Raw genomic sequence first — 14955 nt, 5'->3', positions numbered from 1 at the left:
TAAATATCAACATTTACTTACCCCTATTCATGTTGTTGTCACAATCATTATGATTACATTAGTGGAGATACTAATCTTAATAAATGTGAATTTTTAAAAATCAAATCCCCTTTTTAGAGCATTGTTTATTTTGAAGGAAGGGAAAAGGAGAAGGAGGGAAGGAGGAAAGAAGGAAAGTAACTTACCTGAGGAAAAACTACCTAAATCTGAACTGCAAACCAACAGATACCACAGAGTTATTCCAATTTGCTTCATTTCAAGTCCTATAGAACTAATTCTAGGCAAAATAGTAAAGTCTGAAAATGTTAGGCTCTATCCCATCTGTTTCTGTAAATTTTGTCCAAAGACGTAACATTTTCCCCATAGTGTCTTCTTAAAACCTCTGCTTCCTAGTTGGGCATTATAGGTGATCACTCATACAACATGTAATATCTGGCTCAAATTGATATTTGTTTCTGAAGTGGTGTGTGTATAAAAATAGAACTAAAGATTTTTATCTGATAAAGAAGTAGACAAGTAACTAAGAAGATGGAGAGGGCAATGGAGAGGCACAGAGAGAGAGAGGGATAAAGGAAGAAGAAGAAAGGGAGGGATGCTGAAATCATATTAATCCCACTTTGCAAGACCCTGTAAGTACTACTGAAAATAGTGAACCAGGTTCTTAACCTGGGTACAGTGATGAAGGGTCCATAGCTTTTGTTAGATTTTTCAAGGGCCTAAGGCCCCAAAGTATTAAAAACTATTGTTTTGTAGTGACATGATAGGCAACTGTGTTGGTAACCATTTCTACTTTCATATTGAAAAAAATATAATGTATACTTTTATCATAGGATTATAATTTTCTCAGTAGAGTAGGTGGATTGTATGAAATATTTTTTAGACTTCAATATGACTTGTTAGTGTGGGAGAAGGGAAAGAAGAAAGTCAAGATTGCAATCTCTAATGACGTCTCAGGACAACCTGAATATTTTATTTTGAAGCCTTTATAAGATACTGTTGACTTTCTGAAGTTATTATTTCCCTCCATATTTGTGATAAACGAGGAGTTTTTAGAGATCCATTTGGTATGGCAGATTTTTTTCTTACTGTCCATCCTCTATTTGTGGCATAGCATTTGATTGCTATGGATTTATGTAATCAATGTAAACAGTGGAAGTTGATGCTAACGGATGGGAAACAATCATTTTTCATATAGCTGCCATATGTAAACTATGCTCTTGTGTGGCATAATTCACCTTTGAACTTTGAGAAACACTGTGTGCAATTTAATAACATTTCTCTCCAGCCCTTCTATTGGCTCTAATTGAGGGGATTACTTGTAGTTAAAATAAAAACTCTTACTAAGAGTGGTACGTATACATAATTTCTACTTTATTTCTTATTGCCAAGCATTTCTTATCTGGCTTCTTTTTGAGGTAATGATAACCAGTAGGTCAGAAATTCTGTAACTGTTATGTCCTTATAGCTAATTTAAAGTCCCTTGTGAAGGGAGAGAAAGGAGACATGAAAGAAATTGGATAGTGTAGGAGAAGTTTAAAAAATACTCGTATTGGGGACTTCCCTGGTGGTCCAGTGGTTAAGACTCCACACTCCCAATGCACAGGGCCCGGGTTTGATCCCTGGTCAGGGATACTGTGTGCTGCAACTAAGACCCAGCACAGCCAAATAAATAAATAAATATTAAAAAATAGAAAAAAAAATAATACTCATATGGAAACAATAAAAGAAAAGAATAATGAAGTTGATAACAGGATGATAAAACATGGGTATAGGAAAAGAAGAAATAAGTTTTGCTGTGGGAGCAGATCTGTATTCTTAGATGTGTTTCTGTAAATAATGAATAAGATCATATAACATAAGATAGTGTTTAAAGATCATAGACATTTTATAGATGTTTATAGATGTTATTGAGAAAATCATTCTTTAGCTGAAAATAAAATTAAATGTATACTTATTAGTCAGGGAATGTTAAAAATATATAGGTACAAAATAATAATTTTAGTTAGCTTTAAATCCTTTGGAGATAAAAAGATGAAACTAGTAATGGTTAAATGATAAAGTTGGTATTCTATTAATAATCATAGAAATCCAACTTAAGCCAGCTTAAGCAAAAAAGAGGATTAAATTATATAAATGATATCAATGAGTAGCTTTAGGCACAGCTAGATGCAAAGGCTCAAAACATGTTATCAGGGCCAAGTATTACTCCACATCTCCAGGTTCCTCCAATATGCTGATAAGATGCCCACCATGGCTCCAAACTTACATTCAATATTTTTTAGCAACCTCAATCGAAAATGCACCTCTTTCTCAACAATTGTACAAGAAATTGGTGGCTGTCAAGGGACCATGCAGGGTCTCCTTCCCATTTTCAAACCAGGCTCTATGGCCAGAGGCATGGAATACACTCATTGACTAGACCTGGGCCATGGTCTTGCCTGGGGGGCAGTTCTTGGAGATAATCGGGGTACTGTCAACAGAAAAAGAACAAATGGGTATTCGACAAACAGAAACAAGTGCTCACTAGAGTGAGGTTGTAAAAATAGACTAGTAATAAACAGGAAATGATTCGTTGTGCTCAATGGTACTATGTTTGAGAATCAAAGTAAACTGAATGATAACAGTGACATTGTAGTCATCTAGAAAATTGTCAAATGGTTTTGACCAGATACTTAGTGAAGACCAGGTTTGTAAATATGGTGCTCTTTAGATTTCTTGAGACAGAAGAGTGAAAATCAGGGAATGAATCGTACAGTTCTTTCAGCTAGATTTGTTTAAATTATTCATGAGGACTGTTATAAAATATGCAAAGGGAAGGAGAGAAGTTGCTCCTTGTACTATAATTAAACAGACCTACTAGCAAGATTGGTTTTATTTTCCTTGGTGGTGAGATCTGCATCTGGGTGTGGGCACTAGTGAACTCTTACTGGTGTAGTTTTGGCTTCAAAGGATCAAAACTTAGTTGTGTACTTAATTGCTTTCCACTGGATTGTTAAATAAGAATAGTTTCTAGAGAAGGGTCTAGCAAAGATTTCAGTTCTAGGTGCCAGAAATGAGACAAAACAGTCTTTGGGGGGGGTACTTATGACTATCTGAAGTCATGGGTAAAGTAGAAGAAAATGGTAGAAAATGAGAGCTCAGAAGATGAAAATCAAGGAAAGGAGGAAAAGGGAGAGCAAAACAAAAGACCTGTACCTTGTAGAAAGTGCCAGAACCCCACCAGCAGTTGCCACAGGAGCCCTTGCTTCCACCTGTCCAATGCCTTACCTTTGGTGAGTCAACAGCTATGAAATGAAGAGTCCAGGCTCATATTGTTCAGGACACCAGCACTTAATTCTGTTCATCTGTTTTTTGTTTGTTTCCTTTCTTGTTATTGATAGTCTTTATTGAGCATCCGTGGCTCCCTTTTCTCTCCAAGACGCAACAGTAGGGCGAGCCTTTTCAGCTTCAGAGGTCGAGCCAAGGATATTGGCTCTGAGAATGACTTTGCCGATGATGAGCACAGCACCTTCGAAGACAATGACAGCAGAAGAGACTCTCTGTTTGTGCCGCACAGACACGGGGAGCGGCGCCCCAGCAACGTCAGCCAGGCCAGCCGCGCCTCCAGGGTGCTCCCCGTTCTGCCCGTGAACGGGAAGATGCACAGTGCTGTGGATTGCAACGGCGTGGTCTCCCTCGTCGGGGGCCCTTCTGCTCTCACATCTCCCGCTGGACAGCTCCTGCCAGAGGTGAGGCCAGTGAAACCTGCAGCTGTTGGCGAGGGAGCTGTGGCTGGTTGCAGGCAGGAATGGGTTTCGATATCCACACGTGTGAATTTTACGGAGTCTAACGTTCAAAGGCCGAAATAAGTTATGAACTTATTTTGTCAAATTGTTCAATTCAGACTTTTCTCAAATGAATTAAAAACGTAGGTTGGGTCTCATAGACTATAATTAGAAGTATTCCTTCATCATTATTACTACAGAATGAAACTTGCCAAAAAGTATAGCAACAATTTATCATGCATTATGATTAGTTAATATAAGCAAAGTAAATGCAAGAAGTGATATAAATACTTATCTTAAGGATCTTGTTATCTCTGTTCCTTTAAAAGAAGAACTTGATACTTCCACTTGAAGTAGATAGTATTACTAAATACATCTAAATCCTGCAATGCAACATTCTTCCTCTTGGAAGTTCAGAGTGCTGTAACATTTTTAGCACCCAGATGACCATTGTACATCTGTGTGGTAAAGAAGCCACTCGAAGTACCTGGTAAAGTCATGTGTTGTAATTGTTAGGGCAGATTTCAATTTTTATATTACCGTCATGAATTTTTTAATTAACATAGTGGCCCTAAATCATGCATATGAAAAAGGGTTTCAAGTAAATACCAGACACTTACAGGGATATGTTATTGACATTTCCTTTGTAAAACATAGGTGCTTTTTAAGTTTGGTATTAAATAAGATTTCATTTGCCAATATAAATATATTCTAGCAATGTCATTAGTTATACTTTATAGCTTACAGAGTCATATTAAAATCTTCTCAGTATGATTTTTTTTTTTTACACAATTCTACTCATTATAGTTGGACGAGCTCTTTAAGCTACATTAAAATCATATGGAGTCAGCTTTCAGTCACCTAATAGAGGAGATTCTTACCTTGGATTATAGACATAGCCACTGATCTTCACTTTTTTCACATAGCCTCTCCCCACCACTTTCTCCCAGAGAAATGTCCAGGTATCCTGGAGTCAGATCAAATCATGAAAAAAGTAGAACTCTGTTGTGAAAGAAACTGGAAGAATGCAAAGGGAATGTCAACTTCTCTTAAAAAATAATCATGGCTAACTATGTACTAGATACTGTCCAGAACACTTTACATGCATTAATTCATTTAGTCCTCACAACAGCCCTTTATCGTAGTTACTAATATTATCCTCATTTTATAAGGAGGAAACTGAGGCCTGTGCATGGTGGAGCTAGGGTTTGACCCCAGGTATGCTGACTACTGAACCTACATTCTATGCGTATTGCAATATTACCTCCCATTAATTTTCTTAAATGGAAAAGAAGACATGGCCAAGGAAACAAAAACTTTCATTTTAACCCAGTGTATCTCAAAATATATTTCATCCTCAGACTACTTACATCAGAATTCCGTGGGATACTTTTCAAAGTGGAAATTCCTCATTTCCCCCTCCCTCCACCCCTGGCAACCACCATTCTACTCTCTGCTTCTCTGAGTTTGATGACCACAGAGTCCAAAATTTCATTTATGCAAGATAAATAAATTCTGGATATGTTACTATATAGTGTAGGACCTAGAGCTAACAATACTGAATTGTAAATTTAAAATTTGCTAAGAAGGTAGATCTCATGTTAAGTGTTCTTACCCCAAATAGCAACAACAACAATAATAAGAGGAGTAGAAGGAAACTTTAGAAGGTGATGGAAATGTTTATGACCTGACGGTGGTGATGGTTCATGGGTGTATACTTATCCCCAAACTCATCAAGTTGCGTACCTGAAATATATACAGCTTTTTACATGTTGATAATACCTCAATAAAGTGGTTTAAAGAAAGAAATGGAGATTTCTGGGCCCACACTTACTCAGACCAAAAGGCTGAGGAGAGCAAGATCAGGAATTTCTTCTTCCTTGAAAAGTATCTCACATGGTTCTTACACATAATAACGTATGAGTATCACTGATGTTGATAAAGGTTAATTGAACAAACAAAAATAAATCCACAACTTCTTTGCATAAATACAAAGAGAATGTCAGTCTGTCAGAAGATATTTAGCATTTATCAATAATTACCACAAAATCCTGTCATATCAGAGAGGGTGGGATAAATCTCTGAAGGCAAATTGGGGCAGTTTGAAACAAAGCCTAGTGTGATCTCTATTTCCTGCTGCCTTGTGTCCATCCTTCAGTGCTACAGTCAGGTGTGAGGCAGGGCACTGCAACATGAGCTGCAACATATGGTGTCACATGAGCTGAAAGTGCAGGCCAACGAAGGGACTTTGCAAGACTGCAGACAGGAAAAGAGAACAGAAAATAAAGAGCTGCAAACAAATGCCACCCTCCAAAGCACACAATATCCTACACTTTACACATAAATTCAACTGAAGCAATGTAACTTAAGAAAGAATTTCCTTGGTAATATTAGAGATTAGAGATTAGAGATTTTGGAATCTAGCACTAAAAATTAGACAGATATAGGATTACACATATAATTTTATATAGAGCAGAAGTGACTAGATGACCTTTAAGTGACCCTATTTTTTCTTTCTTTCTTTCTTCCTTCCTTCCTTTCTTTCTTTTCGTTTTAACATCTTTATTGGAGTATAATTGCTTTACAATGGTGTGTTAGTTTCTGCTGTATAACAAAGTGAATCAGTTATACATATACATATATCCCCATATCTCTTCCCTGTTGCGTCTCCCTCCCTCCCACCCTCCCTATCCCACCCCTCTAGGTGATCACAAAGCACAGAGCTGATCTCCATGTGCTATGCGGCTGCTTCCCACTAGCTATCTATTTTACATTTGGTAGTGTATATATGTCCATGCCACTCTCTCACTTTGTCCCAGCTTACCCTTCCCCCTCCCCATATCCTCCAGTAGGTCTGCATCTTTATTCCCATCTTGCCCCTAGGTTCTTCATGACCATTTTTTTTTTAGATTCCATATATATGTGTTAGCATACAGTGTTTGTTTTTCTCTTTCTGACTTACTTCACTCTGTGTGACAGACTCTAGGTCCATCCACCTCACTACAAATAACTCAACTTTGTTTCTTTTTATGGCTGAGTAATATTCCATTGTATATATGGGCCACATCTTCTTTATCCATTCATCTGTCAGAGGACACTTAGCTTGCTTCCATGTCCTGGCTATTGTAAATAGAGCTGCAATGAACATTGTGGTACATGACTCTTTTTGAATTATGGTTTTCTCAGGGTATATGCCCAGTAGTGGGATTGCTGGGTTGTATGGTAGTTCTATTTTTAGTTGTTTAAGGAACCTCCATATGGTTCTCCATAGTGGCTCTATCAATTTACATTCCCACCAACAGTGCAAGATGGTTCCCTTTTCTCCACACCCTCTCCAGCATTTATTGTTTGTAGATTTTTTGATGATGGCCATTCTGACCGGTGTGAGGTGGTATCTCATTGTAGTTTTGATTTGCATTTCTCTAATGATTAATGATGTTGAACATTCTTTCATGTGTTTGTTGGCAATCTGTATGTCTTCTTTGGAGAAATGTCTATTTAGGTCTTCTGCCCATTTTTGGATTGGGTTGTTTGTTTTTTTGATATTGAGCTGAATGAGCTGCTTGTAAATTTTGGAGATTAATCCTTTGTCAGTTGCTTCATTTGCAAATATTTTCTCCCAGTCTGAGGGTTGTCTTTTTATCTCGTTTATGGTTTCCTTTGCTGTGCAAAAGCTTTTAAGTTTATTAGGTCCCGTTTGTTTATTTTTGTTTTTATTTCCATTTCTCTAGGAGGTGGGTCAGAAAGGATCTTGCTGTGATTTATGTCATAGAGTGTTCTGCCTATGTTTTCCTCTAAGAGTTTGATAATGTCTGGCCTTACATTTAGGTCTTTAATCCATTTTGAGTTTATTTTTGTGTATGGTGTTAGGGAGTGTTCTAATTGCATTCTTTCACATGTACCTGTCCAGTTTTCCCAGCACCACTTATTGAAGAGGCTGTCTTTTCTCCACTGTATATTCTTGCCTCCTTTATCAAAAATAAGGTGACCATATGTACGTGGGTTTATCTCTGAGCTTTCTATCCTGTTCCAGTTATGAATATTTCTGTTTTTGTGCCAGTACCATACTGTCTTGATTACTGTAGCTTTGTAGTATAGTCTGATTCCTATAAGTCAGGGAGCCTGATTCCTCCAGCTCCGTTTTTCTTTCTCAAGATTGCTTTGGCTATTTGGGGTCTTTTGTGTTTCCGTACAAATTGTGAATTTTTTTGTCTAGTTCTGTGAAAAATGCCAGTGGTAGTTTGATAGGGATTGCATTGAATCTGTAGATTGCTTTGGGTAGTATAGTCATTTTCACAATGTTGAGTCTTCCAGTCCAAGAACATGGTATATCTCTCCATCTATTTGTATCATCTTTAATTGCTTTCATCAGTGTCTTATAATTTTCTGCATACAGGTCTTTTGTCTCCTTAGGTAGGTTTATTCCTAGATATTGTGTTCTTTTTGTTGCAATGGTAAATGGGAGTGTTTTCTTAATTTCACTTTCAGATTTTTCATAATTAGTATACAGGAATGAGAGATTTCTGTGCATTAATTTCATATCCTGCTACTTTACCAAATTCATAAGTGACCCTATTTTTTCCTTCCAACTTTGTCTTTCTCTGACAATGCAAAATATTTTAAATTCTGAGAGGCAACTTTTTGATTTAAAGAGCTTTAGTTTCAGAGAGGGGTTATTTCTTTTCTCATTAATTTTACTTTTCTTTCACAATAAAATTAATTTTAGAGCAACCTAAATGAATGTTTATTCCCATTAATGACAGTCCTATCAATTGAGTGGAAAGTCTGCTTTTGATATGTATGCATTAGAGGCATGCAGGTTAATAAAATAATGTTAAATATTCATAGCACAATGAAGTAGATGAACAGGACTCATATTACTGTTTTAGAAATAAGGAAAATCCTCAGAGAACTAAAAGTGACTTCTTATTTATTATTAGCACTCAGACCCACATTAGGAATGCTTGAGTTTTGCCCTTTTTTCCTGTGACCATTAACTTCATTATTTGAGCTCCTGCCATAGGAATAAATTTCTGCCCATATTGAAATTCTGTTGAGTTTATTTTGGAATAGAAACATGTCAAGTCATTACAACATTGCTAAAAATCAAAGACCCTCCCCCCCCAGTCTGATGTTTTGCCTTAAATTAGAGTTTCAATGCCAAGGATGGGTTGTCTTGTAAGTGTAAGACAAAGTTATAGATAGTTCTAAAAATTAGTTTTATTATTAAGGATGTTGGGAAATGTTACCTGTCTATAATGAACAGAAGCATTTTAAAGTGGAATTCTCATTTTAGGAGAACATATTAGGGAAGCCTTTAAAGTTCTTTTCATACATTAAACCACATGAATGTATATACATAAAGATCTAATAGCTCAACCTGTGAGTAAATCAAGGAGTGATATGCTTCAGTTTGAAGTCCTAGATAGGACTGGCTGAAATGCTAAAAGGTTATCTATCCTGTAATAGGCATGATCCCTCCAGCCCAAAGCTCCAAGATGGAAGAATTAGAAAAGTCCATCTTGATCACAAACCCAGGCATCCCTGAAAGCTGAGAATATCATGGGCTTTTAAACACTTCCAAGAATGATGATTCCAGCAATGTCTTAATGAGCTGTTTACATCTGAGAAAGCATGGTGAATACTTAGTTAAGTAACACCTATTACAGGAACACTTTGGATTTTGCTACCCTTAAAAATAATAGTTATTTCATATGAAATTTTTTTTAGGGCACGACTACTGAAACGGAAATAAGAAAGAGACGGTCCAGTTCTTATCATGTTTCCATGGATCTGTTGGAAGATCCTACAGCAAAGCAAAGAGCAACGAGTATGGCTAGTATTTTGACCAACACCATGGAAGGTATGTCAAAAGTCTTACAGCACAATTACTTTGCGGTGCTCTGGTAATGATGAAAAAAACTCTCATAAGTTCCAAGAAAATTCTTCCTGACTTGACACCAAATCATCATTATGTCTTTTACTAAATAAAAGTAAAATCCATGTACAACACATGGATTCTATTGTCTCATACAGATTTTTACATTTAGCCTCCAGGAATCTACTGCAAATTCAAGGTATACTTGGAATACCACTTTGGTAGATTAAGTTCTAAGTTGTTGAAGCTTCTTATGTGCATGACATAAAAAGGAATGTAATGATAAATGTTTATTTTTATGGTGATGCTAACCCATTTAAATTGTATTAACTGCTTGAGACTCAAGCTATAAACTCTTTTGATTTAACCAGATGTATAAATGAAAAAATGAGAATTAGGGTTTGATATTAACCTCTTTGAAGCAAAGTTTTCAAAATTTTGTAAAACTACTTTTGTCTCTCTCTGATCAGATATTACAATATCTCAGCTTTCTCTTTAGTTGCAGATTATATGTGAGTAGTGAATATATTGTTTAGAGGTCTGGGTCTTATAATTCCAAAATAAAGACTTTGAGGACAGCTTGATTTGCGATCAATCATTGGCTCTGTGTGTTAGCTTGAGACTCTACACTTGTTTCTTCATCAGTAAAGTGTGGATAATGACGTTTAGATTAAAGTTGTTGTAAAGATTAAATAACGCCTCATATATAAAGTACCTATGTATGTAGAAGCACCTGGCATGTAGAAGACAGTCAATAAATATTATTATTGGTTGTTTTATTGTTGTTTTGTTAATTCACATGTTTGTGCCTTTCCATACTGTAAGTGAATTCAAACATCATCAACTTCAGCTACTTGGAAAATACTTTCATGTAAAATGTATTCTATCCTCCTCCCTTGCTGTCCTTGCCCCTTCTCTCCTTTTCTCTTTTATAACCCCTCCCTTTTCTTCCCCTCCGAAGTGTGTGTGTGTGTGTGTGTGTGTGTTTGTGTGTGTGTGTAGATGTGTCAAAGGAAAAAGAAAGATGGAGAATGAAGGAGAGAGCGCGAACATGTGCTTATGCCTTTCTTCCTGTTAGTTATAGTTTCTCTTGACACTGGATAGATTCTTGCAATAATTATTTTCCAGTCTGAAGGCAAAGATCCCGTGATACAAATATCAGTACCAAAAGCCTAAAAGTCACAGCTAGGAAAATCTCACAGTGTAGATGGCCTTACATATCACAGCCATGTCAGTTACTGCAGGACCCAATTTTCATAATATCCTAATGCAATATCAGAAATCTTTTCACTGATTTCTATGGAATATTAAACTCAGTACGTTCTTCCCCAACCTCGCCTGCGTTAGCTTGCACTCCCTCTCCCCCCCCAGCTGCCAGTAGCTTGCTCCTCCCTGTCCCTCCAGGTAAATCTTTTGAAGATTCTCTGGTCTTCTGCTCCTTGCCATAGCAAAACCACTGAGAGGAAGCTGCCAGTGGTTCTGCTACCGATGTCAGCAGCATGTCTGCTCCCTAAAGCGAGAAGTAGAGAAGGAGACAGGGTAAGTCTAAATTAACAGTCCTACTTTGAACTTCTGATAGGATTAAGTTTGGGCTAACTTAAGAAATTACTTAAAAAACATCAACCCACCACCACAAGATTGGACTTGTCCACTAATTAAGATACGGAGTTAAAAATGAGTGCACCCACGTCGCCCTCCATGCAAATGTGTCTCATGGACTTGCTTAGAATGAAAAGGATGTCCTAGAGATAAGTGTAACTTAGGAAGCAGGAGACTGAGTGTTTGGTTTTAATATCTGCAGAGCTTTTAACTTTATATTTATGTGGGGAAAAATGGCTGAGTTTTCATTCTGTTTTTCATTGGTTGTGTAGAATGCAAAGCCTACTTTTTTTTATTTGATTATATCTAAACATTTTGAATCTGACATTAATCAAGGCTTGTTGTTAGCAGTACATAGCATATACATGCAACTAGTGCTGTCTTTAATATAATCCTTTTTTGTTCCTAATAACAGTGGAAAGGTGTCTTAGGTTGACATAATCTGTTTATTTGGAGATCCTTCCTTCTATGTCTAATCATAGTTTAGTTCACCTTTCCTTTTTGGAACCAGGCTTTTTGATCCAGGCTGGCAACTTTTGTTTTCCTTCTTTTGAACTACAGCTAAGTCTCCATTGTCCAGGCAATGAATGAATGGCCTCCTACTTAATGACACTGTAGGAGATAAGGAAAAATGAATTGTTTGCTTTTCAAGTTTTTTAAATGCAAAAACCATATGGAAATGTTTCCAGGTCAAATCCTTGGGAAGGTGGTGGGAGGGTGAGGTACAAGCACTGAGGAATTGAGGGGAGCCAGCAAAAGATCTAAACTGGGCTGTAAATGATTTTCAGTGTGGATAACCCACCCAGGAAAAATGGAGATGTGGCTGTAGTTCTCCCTGAGTGCTTTGTTTTGTTTCAAAGTGTGATATTCTTTTTTATTTTTTAGCATGAATAATTGAACGATTTTATTTTAGAATTTAACAACTCTGCTCCACTTTTTCCTGGTGTCAAGACGAGCAACACTGGCTGCATTTTGAACTTTTCTCTGATTTACTTTTTTCCACACAGTTTCTATTTGCTTCTCTTTATCTGCTAAATTACAAGTAACGTTTTAAAAAATACTTATTCTGACTGTACATAGGCAAAGAGCTTTTTCAATTCTCTTTTGTTATTTACTGTAAGTAGTAAAGCCTTTTTACCTTCAGTATAAATACGAGTTTATTCAGGAGTCTTAAAAGCTTCTACAAAACAGTGCATAATAACTATATTTATATTTTTCTTCTGATTTACAATTCAACTATTGTTTACTGTTTACAAAATTACATTTAAGAGAAAAGGAAATAAGCTGGGTGCTTGAAGAATTTCAGTATATAAAGAGACAATTGAAGAATCTACATCTCATGGAATTCTGTTAAAAATAATGAGGAAATTAATTTACTTTAGGGAAATAGTAAACTTTATAATATTGGTAGTGAATGTTTATCAGCAAAGCAAAAATCACTACCTATGGTCATGTTTGTCCATTGCATAAACTCTCTTGAAAAGTTTAATTCTTAGTAAACTGTACCAGGTTTGGAGGGATATTCCAGTTGCCACAGTAGTAATACTAAAGTGACCAACCAGAGTCATGCTATGGATGAACAAAGAATCTTTTCCTCTATTTTAGTGCTAATCGGTGATGGTCTTACATTTGGCAGAGCAGGTAACAGAGTGCAGCAATGATATTGGCAGAAAACAACAACTTCTGAATTCTTTTCTCACTCAAGAGTTGATTAAGAGAGAAATATACCAAAGGAAAAGAGCAGTCAATTACCCACTTCCTAATTCTCCCAAATTCTTTGCCATTATTTACTAAGTTTCAGTATTTACAGTATCACCTTATAGATCTGTGCATTTCTATCTTTTCTCTCCTATTATTTAGTTGAAATTCTTTTTGAAATCATTGTATTTTTTAAAAATAAATGTATTTTTATATGAAATTTTATATCATAGGTTTGGTGTGATAGTTACACATTTTAATATATTAAAATAAATGCATACCATTAAAATTTATGAATTCTACGTATGTTCTACCTAAGCTCCTCTTGTATTTTACCAGTAGTACATAAGTCCCATTTTGTGAAACAGTGAAGTTCTCAGTTTCTTAGGTTTGATATTTCCTCTTCTTTTGTGCCATCTAGTTAAATTAAGAAATACTGCTGAGTTTAATATACAGGCCTATATCTAATTAGGCTTAACTAGAAACTTTTTAACTAAGACTGGTGACACTGACAAAACTATCTCATTAAAATACACAAAGAACATATCTAATCCAAGAAACTGAGATTCAGCATGACTGATAAAGGTTTTAAAGACATCTCCTGAGAGGTGTTCTTTGATAATATATGTCTTGCTCTATCTGGAACATAGATGAGCTTTAAGTATACTTAACACAAGTTCTACCCATTAATTTCTGATAGCCTTAAAGATAATTAGCAGACTATTTAATATTGTAGATAGAATCTTGGAAACCATGTTTAACCAAGATAAATTTGGAAAGTTTACTAGCCTTTCTGTGCCCACACTTTTTATGACAGCTAATCCATTGTAAGTGCTTTCCTGCTCAACCATCAGATTAACCCATAATGCCTTTTAACAACTTTAGATTTTTTAAAAATCACTTTCAGTTTAAACCAAAGGCTGCTAATAGGAAGGAAGCAGTTTTCATAAGTATTCTAACCTTTTTCTTCCAGAACTTGAAGAATCCAGACAGAAATGCCCACCCTGCTGGTATAAATTTGCTAACATGTGTTTGATTTGGGACTGCTGTAAGCCATGGTTAAAGGTGAAACATCTTGTCAACTTGGTTGTGATGGACCCTTTTGTTGACCTGGCCATCACCATCTGCATTGTCTTAAATACCCTCTTCATGGCCATGGAGCACTATCCCATGACGGAGCAGTTTAGCAGTGTGCTGTCAGTCGGGAACCTGGTAAGGCTCACTGAGGGTTACTCTACCCATTGAAAGAGTTCATGATTGCCTTAATGAATTTCACATATCACTCTCAAATTAAATATGACTTAATTGTCGTATATACCTGAACAGCAAAAGTTCAGCATCACTTTTTATAACAAATATATACTGCTACACTTTAGCAGTGGAAGAGATTCAAAGATTTTATGTATAGTTTGATTTAGAATTAAATATAAATTGCCCATTCATTACAAAGATTATTATGAATTATGGAGGATATTGATTTATGGTAAAATCCTAATGTGTTTCTCAGGTATTTAGAATAGATTCCTTCAGACATGTCTACATTTGCCAAACAAATTATAAAATATGCCAAGTCAGATAATTTTGAAATATCATCTGTTCATAACTGAAGATGGATTTTTAAGAGAGGAAACATCATAGAGGTTATTATTTCTGTTTGAATTTGTCCTATAAACTTAAGAATTTATAAATGATTAATTTTTGCATACATTTTTACTTAAAATTTTGTATTAACATTCATGGATACATGGTAGAATGATAGAAATGAAAGTAAAGTGGTCTTTTACAGAGAAACAAAATGAATAAATTCAGGCAACAAAAGTATATTAATATCAATATGAGGCTTATTAAGTTCTCATGAACCTCCCAACTTGATAAATGAACATATAAACAGGTTCTATATAGATAGTAAATGATATATTCTGAAGTATAATACACAATATTTTTAGACTCTGAAGTAACCACTATTTTTTTATTATAATCCAGATAGCTCTTAACTGATAAAGTTAACATATATAT

The 14955-nt window shown here is 35.8% G+C and overlaps 1 protein-coding gene across 6 annotated transcripts in view; it reads left to right on the top strand.

Moving 5' to 3' along the window:
* SCN2A (sodium voltage-gated channel alpha subunit 2) overlaps positions 1-14955 on the top strand; it is a 149231-nt gene that overhangs the window by 80105 nt on the left and 54171 nt on the right. For all 6 annotated transcript variants that reach the window (XM_067741688.1, XM_067741685.1, XM_067741684.1 and 3 more), the window contains 3 exons: positions 3381-3728; positions 9495-9627; positions 13913-14151. In XM_067741688.1, the coding sequence (XP_067597789.1) occupies positions 3381-3728; positions 9495-9627; positions 13913-14151 (720 nt within the window). The remainder of the gene's footprint in view (positions 1-3380; positions 3729-9494; positions 9628-13912; positions 14152-14955) is intronic.

The sequence above is a fragment of the Pseudorca crassidens genome, chromosome 6 (assembly GCF_039906515.1).
Source record: "Pseudorca crassidens isolate mPseCra1 chromosome 6, mPseCra1.hap1, whole genome shotgun sequence".
In the NCBI taxonomy this organism is placed as follows: Eukaryota; Metazoa; Chordata; class Mammalia; order Artiodactyla; family Delphinidae; genus Pseudorca; species Pseudorca crassidens.
Note: the sequence above shows the minus strand (reverse complement) of the source record. Positions and strands in the feature narration are given on the sequence as shown.